General features: G+C 35.5%; 1 protein-coding gene and 1 long non-coding RNA gene across 2 annotated transcripts in view; both read right to left on the reverse strand.

Annotated features, from left to right (window-relative positions):
* Positions 1-15,455, reverse strand: part of LOC149896271 (uncharacterized) — a 79,162-nt gene that overhangs the window by 2,865 nt on the left and 60,842 nt on the right. The window lies entirely within an intron of this gene.
* Positions 407-12,315, reverse strand: LOC149896272 (phenoloxidase-activating factor 2-like). Its single transcript, XM_090117912.1, has 9 exons — positions 12,187-12,315; positions 10,077-10,234; positions 6,851-6,962; positions 5,858-6,049; positions 5,130-5,232; positions 3,152-3,257; positions 2,513-2,694; positions 1,823-1,987; positions 407-588 (listed from the first exon to the last, which is right to left on the reverse strand). The coding sequence occupies exons 1-9, from the start codon at positions 12,204-12,206 to the stop codon at positions 424-426; spliced, it is 1,203 nt and encodes a 400-aa protein (XP_089974038.1). The 5' UTR covers positions 12,207-12,315; the 3' UTR covers positions 407-423.

The following is a 15,455-nucleotide window of genomic DNA, read 5'->3' on the forward strand; positions in this document are numbered from 1 at the left end:
GGGTCTTGGTGATAGGTATTTAGCCTATATTATTCCTATAAATGAGCTATCTAACACCGAAAGAATTTTTCAAATGGGACTAGTAGTTCCTGAGATAAGCGCGTGAAACAAACAAACAAACTCTCTCTCAGCTTTATAAATTATAATATTAAAATATAATATACTAACGGTCCGCCCCGGCTTAGCCCGTGGTATATATTTCGCAATAAAAGTTAGCCTATGTTCTTTCTCAGGGTCTAAAGATTGTCTGTGCCAAATTTCATCAAAATCGGTCCAGTAGTTTATGCGTGAAAACCATAAATACATAATTACAAACCTTTCCTCTTTATAATATTAGTATAGATATAAATATAAGTACATATAGCTATTAGATGGGTTGCAGGGTCAAAAATAAAACAAGTTATTTTAACAATAATTTATTCACTAAATCGTGAAAGTGTTTGCCGGTATCCCCTCAGTGGCCAGGGTTTCCACGACCCAGTCGTATACGTGGGGTATACTCGCGTATACTCCTGGTACCTTGCTTCCACAGCCGATTCCGAATGCCACCATACCGTAAATAGCGTACCGGCTGACCTCAGAGTTTTTCTGTAAAAAAATATTTTTTTTGTTATTTTATTACCTAATATTTTGTAAGAAATAAAAAGCGAGAGGCCGGGTTAAATATTAGTTTGAATGTAATAAGAATACTGCGATTCTACACAGCTAACTAATTGATGTAGGTAGTTGATAACAAATCGCAGCAAGTCAACGACTATTAGCAAAGTGAAGGTAGTTGGGTCGATCGTCGTATTAACAACCTCCGAGCCCCTAGACACGATTCGTACGAATGCGCCACGATGAAATGTTACACTAAATTTTTTTCCAACCCCGATAAAGAAGTTTCACTTCAAAATTGCCATGAGCACTTTATAATAGGCAAGTTATCATAAGCATATTTGTTCATAAATTATTATATATGACTAGCGGTCCGCCCCGGCTTCGCCCGTGGTACATATGAAAAATAGATGTTGGCCGATTCTCAGACTTACCCGATATGCACAGAAAATTTCATGAGAATCGGTCCACCCGTTTCGGAGGAGTATGCAGACTAACATTGTGACACGAGAATTTTATATATAAAGATAAAAAATACGTCTCATCGTTTCACATCTGCTAGGCGTCCCGTGACAGCTCTAATTTTGAATTGAAACTTCTTTAGGCGCGTTGAGAGTAAAATTTCAAGGTCGCGTCATAGCAATACCGTCACGTCATGAAGTAAGGCGACGATTTTGGTATCTTTGAATCTTGCCAAAGAAGTTTCACTTCTGACACATGCTCTGTTATTCTATTCTTTAAAAGTTTATTAATTTCCTCAAATTGTATTGGTATTTGACTGACCGGTTGGCTTGGTTGGTAGCGGCCCTGCCTTCAAAGCCAGAGGTCGTGGGTTCGAATCCCACCCAGGGCTAATATTTGTATGATGAACATAGATGTTTGCTCTGTGTCTGGGTGTTAATTATCTATATAAGTATTTATTTAAAACTAGCGGTCCGCCCCGGCATCGCCCGTGGTACATATTTACGTTTTCTATCCATATGAACCATCCTCGTACTTCAAGGAGTATAATAAAAAAAGAATTATCGAAATCGGTTCAGCCATTCTCGAGTTATGCGCTTACCAACACATTTTGCGATTCATTTTTATATATAAGAAGATTATATATGTATGTTTATCAGCCATCTGGTTTCCATAACACAAGCGAAAGCTTAGATCAGATCGTGCCGTGTGTGAAAATCGTCCTGAAATATTTATTATATTATTATTATTTATTATTTCATACCGATATCTCGCACACTAATGGCGCCCCCCCGTCCCCCGTGCAAGTGTCGATTTGTTTCTCCCCTCCCGCGCAAATCTGGGAATTGTGGAGTTTAAACTTCGAACCCAATAAAGTTGTCCTTAAGGAATATTCGCAGCTGTTCTTCTCGACTATGGGCAGAGGTAGCTGAAATAAATTATGTAGATAAAATAAAATATTGATATTTTTTTATTGCAGCTTGAAACTTTTATACTAGCGGTCCGCCCCGGCTTCGCCCGTGGTACCTACCTACATGTTTAAACTATCCTATCTCTCAAGTTGGATCGAACTACACATGGTGTGCGAATTTTATTATAATCGGTTAAGTGGTTTAGGAGTCCATTGAGGACAAACATTGTGACACGAGATTTATATATATTAAGATTTGTGAACTTAAAGAAAATTATTGTGACCGTAAATTCATAACAACTTTTGAATAAAATTACATTTTAGAATGAATTCTAGACTCTAGTACTTAATTGAATATGAGATTTGCTTTAAACACTATTTCCTATCTGTAACATACTACTTACAACTCGCATTATCATTCGTTAGACTACAATTTATCGAAGTGAAACCAAAATTTTAATCTGTCGCCGTAAACTTATTTTCACAATATTAATGTATTATACAAAATTGTTTACAATGTTACGGTGACATAATATGTATTACCTTTTTTAATATAGTAGCGTATTCCTGAGAATCATAAAACGTTTTGCCCCATCCCATGCTATAACAAAGCGTCCCGGGGGCAGGGACCTGCCGACCCAAGCAGGCGATCCCCATATGGGGCTGATCCGTCAAATTGAAGGGGCTCTGTAGTATTAGCAGCGCTACGTTGTTTTGAGAACGTTCTGGAATCAAATTAAACTTACAGAATCACAATTGCTCAAAAATTGGTTAAAAGAAAAGTCTGCCTATGCAAATAATAGGCAGAGTTTTCTAATAGACTGTAAACATTACTGTCAGGTTGAAGGGACTAGCGACTAGACTCGTAAAATATGTCCAAGCGGCTTTGTGTATAACACTAGCTGTATTCCGCGGTTTCACCCGCGTGGCTCCGCTCCTGTTCAGCGTGATGATATATTATAGCCTATAGCCTTCCTCGATGAATGGGCTACCTAACAACGAAATATTTTTTGAAATCGGACCAGTAGTTCCTGAGATTAGCGCGTTCAATCAAACAAACAAACAGACACTTCAGCTTTAAAATAATATAGTATAGATAATATTATCAATGCAACGGGGAACTGCAATCAGTGAAAAGTCTTCAATTTGTAATTATGTGTTGTGCTTGTAAGGAAAACATACTATCATTAAATTCCGGATGCACGATGATCTTGCTAACACCACGTTCTACGTGGGACAACAGCTCGTTGACTGTCTGTGTGTCCCACTCGCCGGCACGACATTTTATCTGCAACCGAATTGATTTACCCTTATTACAAAATAAAAGGCAGATGGAGCATGTCAATCGTCCATCGCCCTTGTCAAAGAAAATACGAAATCAAAAACGAATACGAACCTCCGCCAGTGCTATAGCGATTCTAGTGTCATGCAATACGTCAAAATAGGTTTGATATTTTAGTAAAAAAATGCTGTCTTGTGATATTAAAACGCTGTATAATTTGTCCCCGAAAACAAACAAAAAGATAAAACATCGTTTTACAGGTTTTCTGTAGATTATTTGGCTTATTTAATTTTGTATACAAATAATAATTTTACATATACGAAGGAATTCAAAACTTCAACGTATGCTGCCAGTATTTTGAAAATGAATTTGCCATTTTTAGGGGTAAAACCCTTTAGTTTCTGTGATCTGTGGGTAAAACGGTAAAATGGTTAAAAGATCTTCGGGGTAGTGCTGTTGGATTTTTCGATCGTGAATGTGATTATTTGTATAGTGTAATAAAGGTTCATGATCATTATTAGATTATTTTAATAAACATTATATGTACATTATTTTGTTACTTTTATAAAAAGCGTCATAGTCGTTTTCACTCGCGATAAATCGCCTTGTGAATTCCATGATGGATATGATGAAAATAAAATGTCCCGCATTCTCGACTAAAAACTACCGCTATTCGCATTCATATGTTTTGAAAAATAAAAACTTTTTTAAAAGTAATTTATTTAATTAAAAATTGAATAAAATTATTTTGTATTCATATATGTATAACTTTAGTAGATAGGTGCTTTATGTAACAAAATAATTTTAACAATATTATAATATAATATCATAAACCCGAATTTATATTAAAATAAAAATTAAAACACAACTGCTAATTTATGTAGCCTACGTCACTACCACCACCTTCATAATTCAGATGATTGCAATGACACCTCACAACTCAAAATCGATCCAACAGTTTATACTGCAGGGCGTGTCAAAGAAATATTATACATACATACACTCGAAAAACATAACCCTCTTTCTTCCGTAGTCGGGCAAAAATTTGGGAAATTTTTCAACATCTGGTAACATAACACGCACACAGTAGCACCGTGTTCGTACAGTGCAATGGCGAAATGACAGCACACATAGCTTTATGGAAATGACGATAAATCATTCGGTTTAGTTCGGCAACGCTCCATCTGTCTTTTATTTTGTAATCTATGGATGTACTTATAATTAAGGTAGCTTTAACAAACAAAAAATGATAACCTTAACAATCTATCTGTATGCCCTGTATTGAATTTTAATTCATGTGTTTGGTATACTAGTTAGTTACGGCCCTGCCTTCATACGAAACTGATGAATACGCCGTTCGCACGGGAATATAATGTTAGTCCGATTTTCCTGAGTTAGCATCCAAGCTTACGTGTTTATAATTATTAAAATGTATAAATTCATTCTTTAACTCCGGTCTGCATCGTGCAGACATGGGTGTAAAAGTCTCATTTTAGTCATTAAATGTAGTTTCTAAGTATTTCTGAGTTTCGTTTGCCGGGCGCAATACCATAGTAGCGCCACGTAGCGCCTGCGAATGAGTGCCTTTTAGTATTCTCATATCTCACCTTCGTTATCATAGCAACGCGTACCCTTCTTGTATGATTAGATACGTGTGTTACCATAGCAACGCCTACGAATGCGTGCCTCCTTGTATTCTTATGTTCGTTGCTATAGCAACGCTTACAAATAAGTGTTATCGAGGTTATCATGTATTCTCATGTTTGTTGCTATAGCAACGCTTACGAATGGTTGCCTCTTTGTATTCTCACCTTGTTACCATGACAACGACAAACGTATGTCTGTTTTTTAGAATTTTAATAGAAGTTTTGGAATTACCTTCTCTGCAGGCATTTTGTGCACCTTGTGAGCTGCAGTGATCACGACTGATGGATGTATGAGGGAGCCACCGCCGAAATATTCAGATTTCTCTCCATTCGTACTGTAAAATTATTCATTTATTTTAAACATCATTGTTATTACAGGAGTTTTGAATATATTTTATACTAGCTGTTCCCCGCGGTTTCACCCGCAAATGTGCTATCTAACACCGAACTAATTTTTCAAATCGGACCAGTAGTTCCTGAGATTAGCGTGATCAAACAAACAAACTCTTCAGCTTTATAATATTAGTATAGATAATTTGTAAAAAAATTTGCACGCCATTTTACAATGGCAGTGTATGTGATATAAATATTGTATGGAGTATATTACTAACCATATACCTACGAGCAAACCCAAACTCAAACATTTAATTATTCAATAAGACTTCTTCTAGAAGCACTTTTGAATCGTCATGAGTTTTACCATTTACCAGCGATTCGGAAAGCAGTATAAATTATACGTTATACATAAACATTAAAATTAATACTGATGCCAAATTCAGTCCTGAGATTCAAAAGCGAAAACATTCCATGGATTTCCATCCTCCATATTATATTTATTAATGCTATAATAGGCTCAAAATAAATAAATTTGGTTTAATAAAACATTTCATTCATGGTCCAAAATAAAGAAATCTGTTTATTTGCTCGTAAAGAAATTTGATTTGATTTAGAAATGCTTACTTCAACATAGCTATCATCCAAGGGAACTCTCCAAAATCTGCGAAGTTTATATTGTTCTTCATCCTGAAGACAAACGCTCCAGGGTTACTCCATCCACACGAGGGGTTCTGCGGGAAGATCACCTTGGGCTTTGGCTTCTCTAGCACCTGGTCAACTGGACAGCATTTCAATAAGTAGTGGCATGCTGATTGCCTGGAAAGTGAAAAATATTTTGCGTTAAAGGTTAAAAGTGGGATGGGAGGGAGGATGCGTAGCGAGGGATGCGTTTTTGAGGAACCAATGACCTATTATACTAGTAGACGCGGCATACGCCAACATCATTGCACTAAAAAACAGCGTAAATAATACATACGTACTTACTAACGCATTATCACCAATACAGTTGTTCTCTCTTTCACTCTCACGCACGAGACATAATACATGTCTCACTCATGTACTTCGTAATAACAACTGCCGATTAATATAAAAATAACGTCCAGCCACGACGCTGAATGGTGCGTGACTAAGTGACGAAGGGCACTTAGCTGAGTTTTTTCTTGCCAAAATAGAGAGCGGGTAACGTATCTAGCTTTTTTATATATCATAGTGAGAAACCAATAGTATCGCTTCAAACGCTAAATGAAGCGATATGTTGGTTCTCTACAAACACATCCCTAACTTATTCTCGCTACGCATCCTTGTACATCTCTGATAGAAAAACACCCTTACTTTGGTGCACAATTTCAGGATGTGTCCTATGTGATTTTAGTTCTCGTTTAAGGTTGATTTAAATAACTACATCTTAATATATATAAATCTCGTGTCACAATGTTTGTCCTCAATGGCCTCCTAAACCACTTAACCGATTATAATAAAATTCGCACACCATGTGCAGTTCGATCCAACTTGAGAGATAGGATAGTTTTTATGAAAAAAAACGTAAACATGTAGGTACCACGGGTGAAGCCGGGGCGAACCGCTAGTAGTACCTATGTATGTATTGTCTGTATATACCTGTAGACTCCTAACTGCGTAAGATCTACGTCTTCCTTTTCTTCATCACACTGAGATGGTTTTACACATTTTCCCACTTGATTATCACTCAACACACAGCCGTTTTTTGGACCTGAAATTAAAAAAAAATACATATAAGAACTTTATCTTGCTAGTCTTTTCCTAGTCCTAGTATTCTACTAATAATAAACGATACTATTCTAATTATGGAGCTATAGTTACGTATATTTAAAATTTTTTTTTTTTTTGTAATGTTATACTATATACATGTTATACTATAGTTATATGTTTCACTTTAAAAAATTATAAACACCAATACGACAGGAAATTCTTAAATTTCATTTTTAATTGTGTTTTGCACAATTTTATTTAATTGCGACTGGATGAAAATTTTGTTCGTGGTCGTCGTTGTCGTTGGTAGGGTGACCGAATCTTTAGGCAAAACATCGTATAGACTACAAGCCCGCATAGGACAAAAATATGGGTCAAATGAACCACCAGGGGACATATCTAGAACGATAGCAGAGCAAAAAATAATAAGATTCATCACTATGCCGTCACTTGTAAGCTGTCCAACTGAGTGCAGATGAGAATTGAAAAGTACAGGTGGACTCGGTAAATTTTGGTCATATATTTTTGTACGGCATTCTTAACCATCGATAGATCCATTAAAAATAATAAGAAACCGCTCAGTGCCGTACAAAAATGGTGGTCCACCAAGTCGGAATTTTTATTTAATTTCCGAGAGTTACCAGGGGTAAATTTGGTCATTTGACCATGTACGGCATCTGTGTCATACTATTGCTATACTGCTTTTAATCCATTATTCCGCAACGCCGTACAAAAATCATGGGGACAAGGGGAAAAAATCGAGAGTTATAATCCCCTCTCTTTCCCCACTCCAGGGGGTCATTTGACACAACACGAAATAAATTTATTTTTAAAGTATTTTATGCATAGATAATATTTTTTCATGTGCCGTACATTTTCGTTGGTTCAAAGGGGAAAAATCTGAAAAAGAAAAAAATCCATATAACGAAATGTTTGCTTTATATTTTTATAATAAAATATAAATATACATTAATATTAAGAAGCTCGAGGTGGTTAATTATCACCTTGGAAAGTCGGAGTCAGGTGGAATGGACTCCGTTAAATTGATGAACTAATAAAAAAGCTATGAACGAAAAGATGTGAATTATATGCAATCAGTCCATGAATACAGGTAAAGTCACAAGCAAATGCTAGTAATATATACATATTCAAAATGTACAAGTAAAGAGCTTTCAAATAATACCAAATACTGCATATTTATCTTAACTTTATTTTTTTACTCTGTATGTTTTGTCCGCTAAAGGGCGCCACATTAGATTTTGTGAAACCCCATATGGCCTTTAGCTAGCTGGTCGCTGGTTATCCAGTGAACAATTCAGACGCTTCTAATGATATGTCATTTGTCGAATTCTGATAAGTAGTTTAGAAGTTACGAGGGAATAGATGAACATACATACATGACCTGTAAACAACCATAACCCTCCTTTTGCTTTGCCGTAGTTGGGTAAAAATATGTTAATGCCGTACTGTATCAAATGGCCACAAAGCACCCTTGAAATTGTAGCTTTCGTCGCTTTCATCAGCCTAAAAGATGTGGTCTGCACAAAAATGTACGGCATCATTTTTTCCTAATTTATCTATGTTAATACTATTTAAAACAACGGATAAAGTGTAGAAAACTATTATATTTCATTAATCTACGATGTTTAAACTTTAACAAAATTTCTGGTTTTGCATTTCTCTATAACTTTTTTTAGAACGGTTTCTTTTGAACGGCAATACTATACAACAATTGAATTTTACAATATCATGTTAAAAAAAAAGTTCCCGTACAGGGTCAAATGACCTTACAGCTCTTTATATCAAGAATTCGATGAAATTAAGATGATTATTGGTATACATTTAAAAGAACAATTATTTTTTGACGGCATTGCTTTTAATAGTACTTTTGAGTGCTAGATAATGTTTTGGAACCGAAGCCGTACTTAGTCAAATGACCCCGTGGAGTGGGGAAAGAGAGGGGATTGCAACTCTCGATTTTTTCCCCTTGTCCCCATGATTTTTGTACGGCGTTGCGGAATAATGGATTAAAAGCAGTATAGCAATAGTATGACACAGATGCCGTACATGGTCAAATGACCAAATTTACCCCCGGTAACTCTCGGAAATTAAATAAAAATTCCGACTTGGTGGACCACCATTTTTGTACGGCACTGAGCGGTTTCTTATTATTTTTAATGGATCTATCGATGGTTAAGAATGCCGTACAAAAATATATGACCAAAATTTACCGAGTCTACCTGTACTTTTCAATTCTCATCTGCACTCAGTTGGACAGCTTACAAGTGACGGCATAATGATGAATCTTATTATTTTTTGCTCTGCTATCGTTCCAGATATGTCCCCTGGTGGTTCATTTGACCCATATTTTTGTCCTATGCGGGCTTGTAGTCTAGTACGCTTATGTCAATTTCTATCGATAGCGTATTCTCCTTGGCGTTTTGACGTTCGTCTCGGCGCTCAGCTCGAATAGTGAAGGAAAACAACGTGAAATCGACATGTGGAAGAATCAAAAGTTCAATGACATGTGACACCCGCCAACTTGCACTTGGCCAGCCTGGTGGATTGTGGAACGTGGGCGCGTGTCCCAGAAATGAGAATATAATATATGTGATGATGATAGTTATCTATATGTTTATTTTTTTATCTATACTAATATTATAAAGCTGAAGAGTATGTTTGTTTGTTTGAACGCGCTAATCTCAGGAACTACTGGTCTGATTTGAAAAATTCTTCCGGTGTTAGATAACCTATTCATCGAGGAAGGCTGTATATCATCACGCTAAGGCCAACAGGATCGCAGCCACTCGGGTGAAACCGTGGAGCACAGCTAATCGTATAATAGGGAAGCGCTTGACCACGATCTCGCCTGATGGTAAGCTCTAGTCTAAGATGGAACGCGCTTCCCTAGAAGGTACCCGTGCACTCTTTTCTTGAAGACCTCCATATTGTACTCGTCGGGGAACACGGACTCAGGAAGCATGTTCCAGTCCCTTGCGGTTCGATTGAAAAATATGTGGATCCGAACGGCTTTGTCCGGGTACATGGACTGTCCTCCATATGGCGATGCCTAGTGTGTGCGCCTCTTGATAATAATTATGATAATTATACTAACCTGTAGGGTTTAACGACCCATGCTTGGAGGAAATAAATAAAGATGCGTTTGTCAAAATGTTATTGAGCCATTTATTAGTTTCTTCAATGGTTTTGGGATCTGGAAGATTGATGTTCGCTCTTCCGTCGCACAGAGCGAGTAGAGCTAGGAAGAAAATCCTGTAAAGAAATATATCAATAAACAAATAGATAATACGTTTTAGATTTATGAAGATACGAGCTGAATCTACAAAGTGGAATCTAAGGAATGAAAAATTGCACTTTTAACAACCTTTTTATTTGACCTAGTTACTCAAACATTTATTTATTCAACTAGACTTCGTTTAGAAGAACTTTTGAATCGTCAAAATACAGTAAAATAATAACCGGCTCGGAAAACGATTTCTACAAAGAAAACCGCCAAGAAACTATAATTACACTAGCGATCCGCCCCGGCTTCGCCCGTGGTACCTACATGTTTAAACTATCCTTTCTCTCAAGTTGGATCGAACTGCACATGGTGTGTGAATTTTATTATAATCGGTTTAATTGTTTAGGAGTCAATTGAGGACAAACATTGTGACACGAGATTTAGGATACCTATATATTAAGATTGTTTGCCTGTTTTTTTAAAATCATGACAATATTACATTTTACATATTTTAAAATAATAATCATGCCAAAGAACTTTCCTGTGGTCCTTGCGACAACTTTCCATGGATTACCCTCCTACTAATATTATGAATGAGAAAGTTTGTGAGGATGGATGTGTATGTGTGTTTGTTACTCTTTCACACAAATACTACTGAACGGTTTACAATGAAATTTTGTATATATGACGTAGGTAGAGGCTACTTTTTCTCCCGTAAATCATACAGGAACAGGAAACTATGCGGGTTTTTCTTTTGAAACGCGGGCGAAGCCGCGGAGGGAAATCTAGTCATCCAGAAATTCATAGGAACTATAGTAGGCTCTCACAACTAAACAACATTTTTAAAATCAGGATTTTTATTATAAAAGCGTACCTTGACCCGTGAATTATTTTTTATTTTAGATATAAATAATCCGGAAATAAATAAAAAAAACGAACGAAGCTGGGGTAAACAGCTAGTATAATATCTGTGCACCTAGTAGGTATAATTTATAATAAAGAAATGTTCTATAACTGCTAACAAAACACAATAATATATATTCTAAGAACTGATAGGGAAAGCCAAATAACAAAATTATTATCTTCCTCTTCCTTGTTGTTTTAACAATTTTATATCGACAAAATTATTATTTTGGGATTTTTAAACGAAACGTGTATTTAACAGACTAAAAATAATGAATAGATTCTTTAATCCACTTACGATATATATGCGTTTTTTCTGCCACACGAAAAGCGATTTAATTATTATTGACCTTGGGCTTTCGAATAAAATAAGAATCATCATAATCGGTGAAAAATGCATTTGTATTGAGAACCTCCGTTTTGTTAAGTCGGTTAATAAATAATTAAATAGTGACACCTATTCTTTCCCTAAATAATTAAATAATATACAAAACTATAGCTGTGCCTCGCGGTTTTACTCACGTGGCTCCTCGCCTGTTGGTCTTAGCGTGATGATATATTATAGCCTATGTTGCCTTCCTCGATTAATGGGCTATCTAACACCGAAAGAATATTTCAAATCGGACCAGTAGCTCCTGAGATGAACGTGTTCAAACAAACAAACTCTTCAGCTTTATAATATTAAGTATAGATTTATCACAATAAACCGTTTCGAAGTGGTAACAAACACTATTTATTGAATTAGAATATTTTTTTAACAATAAACAAAAATACAGAGGTTTAATTTATACTAATACTATACAGCTGAAGAGTTTGTTTATTTGCTTGAACCCGCCAATCTCAGGAACTACTGGTCCGATTGGATAAATTATTTTACCATAATATTAACATTAACATTATATTATAGAACACTTATCGAGGAAGGCTATACCTATGTATAATATATTATCATTACGCTAAGACCAATAGGAGCGGAGTAATCCTAGTAAAACAGCGGGACACAGCTAGTATAAACAAAATAATCAGACGCCAAAGTAACCTTGTCAGAATATGCAAAAAGAAAACAAATATAACTTACTTCATTTTAACACAACACATCCCAACACTAGCTCACGACTGAAGCTTCTCATTTTGTTATTAATATAAAACGAGTTTCCGTAATAGTGATGTCATAGTGTCGATGTTTTTATCGAGCATACATTTTTCCTTGTAAAACACTCTTCGAGATTCTTATTGAATCTTTGGTAGAATGAATTTGATGTCGGTTTTGAAAAAAAATTAACGGTTTAAATTTAGTCTCAATCAAAACCGTCGTAACTAGTTACTTGAACTTAAGTTTTTTACAATATAATTATTTAAAAAAATATGAAATTAGAATAAAGGCTATTTTGTTTCAGAGGTGTTTGTTACAATTAGGTATACCTACAAATTACAAATGACAAAATGATTAATTTATTAATTAACCAGCTTACCGCCCGCGGCTTCGCCCGCTTTGTCTAAAACCTAATAAATTATATACTAAAACCTTCCTCTTGAATCACTCTATCTATTACAAAAAACCGCAACAAAATCCGTTGCGTAGTTTTAAAGGTTTAAGCATACATAGGGACATAGGGACAGAAAAAGCGACTTTGTACTATGTAGTGATTGATGAAACAACTATAAGGTAAACTATTTAGACTACAAGCCCGCATATGAAAAAAATATGGGTCAAATGAACCACCAGGGGTCATATCTAGAACGAAAGAAGAGCAAAAAATAATAAGATTCATCACTATGCCGTCACTTGTAAGCTGTCCAACTGAGTGCAGATGAGAATTGAAAAGTACAGGTAGACTCGGTAAATTTTGGTCATATATTTTTGTACGGCATTCTTAACCATCGATAGATCCATTAAAAATAATAAGAAACCGCTCAGTGCCGTACAAAAATGTTGGTCCACCAAGTCGGAATTTTTATTTAATTTCCGAGAGTTACCGGGGGTAAATTTGGTCATTTGACCATGTACGGCATCTGTGTCATACTATTGCTATACTGCTTTTAATCCATTATTCCGCAACGCCGTACAAAAATCATGGGGACAAGGGGAAAAAATCGAGAGTTGCAATCCCCTCTCTTTCCCCACTCCAGGGGGTCATTTGACTAAGTACGGCTTCGGTTCCAAAACATTATCTAGCACTCAAAAGTACTATTAAAAGCAATGCCGTCAAAAAATAATTGTTCTTTTAAATGTATACCAATAATCATCTTAATTTCATCGAATTCTTGATATAAAGAGCTGTAAGGTCATTTGACCCTGTACGGGAACTTTTTTTTTAACATGATATTGTAAAATTCAATTGTTGTATAGTATTGCCGTTCAAAAGAAACCGTTCTAAAAAAAGTTATAGAGAAATGCAAATCAGAAATTTTGTTAAAGTTTAAACATCGTAGATCAATGAAATATAATAGTTTTCTACACTTTATTCGTTGTTTTAAATAGTATTAACATAGATAAATTAGGAAAAAACGATGCCGTACATTTTTGTGCAGACCACATCTTTTAGGCTGATGAAAGCGACGAAAGCTACAATTTTAAGGGTGCTTTATGGCCATTTGATACAGTACGGCATTAACATATTTTTACCCAACTACGGCAAAGCAAAAGGAGGGTTATGGTTTTGACAGGTCATGTATGTATGTTCATCTATTCCCTCGTAACTTCTAAACTACTTATCAGAATTCGACAAATGACATATCATTAGAAGCGTCTGAATTGTTCACTGGATAACCAGCGACCAGCTAGCTAAAGGCTATATGGGGTTTCACAAAATCTAATGTGGCGCCCTCTAGCGGACAAAACATACAGAGTAAAAAAATAAAGTTAAGATAAATATGCCGTGTTTGGTATCATTTGAAAGCGCTTTACTTGTACATTTTGAATATGTATATATTACTAGCATTTGCTTGTGACTTTACCTGTATTCATGGGCTGATTGCATATAATTCACATCTTTTCGTTCATAGCTTTTTTATTAGTTCATCAATTTAACGGAGTCCATTCCACTTGACTCCGACTTTCCAAGGTGATAATTAACCACCTCGAGCTTCTTAATATTAATGTATATTTATATTTTATTATCAAAATATAAAGCAAACATTTCGTTATATGGATTTTTTCTTTTTCAGATTTTTCCCCTTTGAACCAACGAAAATGTACGGCACATGAAAAAATATTATCTATGCATAAAATACTTTAAAAATAAATTTATTTCGTGTTGTGTCAAATGACCCCCTGGAGTGGGGAAAAAGAGGGGATTACAACTCTCGATTTTTTCCCCTTGTCCCCATGATTTTTGTACGGCGTTGCGGAATAATGGATTAAAAGCAGTATAGCAATAGTATGACACAGATGCCGTACATGGTCAAATGACCAAATTTACCCCCGGTAACTCTCGGAAATTAAATAAAAATTCCGACTTGGTGGACCAACATTTTTGTACGGCACTGAGCAGTTTCTTATTATTTTTAATGGATCTATCGATGGTTAAGAATGCCGTACAAAAATATATGACCAAAATTTACCGAGTCTACCTGTACTTTTCAATTCTCATCTGCACTCAGTTGGACAGCTTACAAGTGACGGCATAGTGATGAATCTTATTATTTTTTGCTCTTCTTTCGTACTAGATATGTCCCGTGGTGGTTCATTTGACCCATATTTTTTTCATATGCGGGCTTGTAGTCTATTAGGATAACAAATATATGTTATGTTATATTAATTATCTAAGTTTTTTAAATTTTAATACATCCTCGATATCGATAAAATGAACAACACTAGCAATGAGATAATATAAACAACAGGTCAAGATCAAACTGGACTCATACAAACATATAATATTAATTTCAATAAAACACAAATATACTAACTGCTTGCCCCGGCTCCGCTTATGTGGAACATTTTTTGTAATTTTCTTAACAGATTTTTATAGTACAACTAGCGGTCCGCCCCGGCTTCGCCCGTGGTACATGTGAAAAATAGATGTTGGCCGATTCTCAGACTTACCCGATATGCACAGAAAATTTCATGAGAATCGGTCCACCCGTTTCGGAGGAGTATGCAGACTAACATTGTGACACGAGAATTTTATATATAAGAATATAAATTTTGTTTTCGATGTAACCAAATAGTAGATATAAAACGATGTCGCTTTCTCTGTTCCTATGTATGCTTAAATCTTTTACACTACGTGACGGATTTTGATGCGGTTATTTATAGAGTGATTTTCGAGGAATGTGTTAGTATATAATTAACTAGATTTAGAATTTTGTTTTCAAAGAAAAACTCGCATAGTTCCCGTTCCCGTG

Source organism: Colias eurytheme, chromosome 29 (assembly GCF_061535395.1).
Source record: "Colias eurytheme isolate Ceu_HAF_F1 chromosome 29, ilColEury1 Martin Lab GWU primary, whole genome shotgun sequence".
Taxonomy (NCBI): Eukaryota; Metazoa; Arthropoda; class Insecta; order Lepidoptera; family Pieridae; genus Colias; species Colias eurytheme.

Excerpts from the sequence above, each read along its gene's own strand:
- LOC149896272 (XM_090117912.1), bottom strand. The coding sequence starts at position 12,206 with ATGTGTTGTGTTAAAATGAA. Across the intron at positions 10,235-12,186 it reads ATGTGTTGTGTTAAAATGAA|GATTTTCTTCCTAGCTCTAC; the intron begins GTAAGTTATATT and ends ATTTCTTTACAG. Across the intron at positions 6,050-6,850 it reads ACGCAGTTAGGAGTCTACAG|GCAATCAGCATGCCACTACT; the intron begins GTATATACAGAC and ends TTCACTTTCCAG.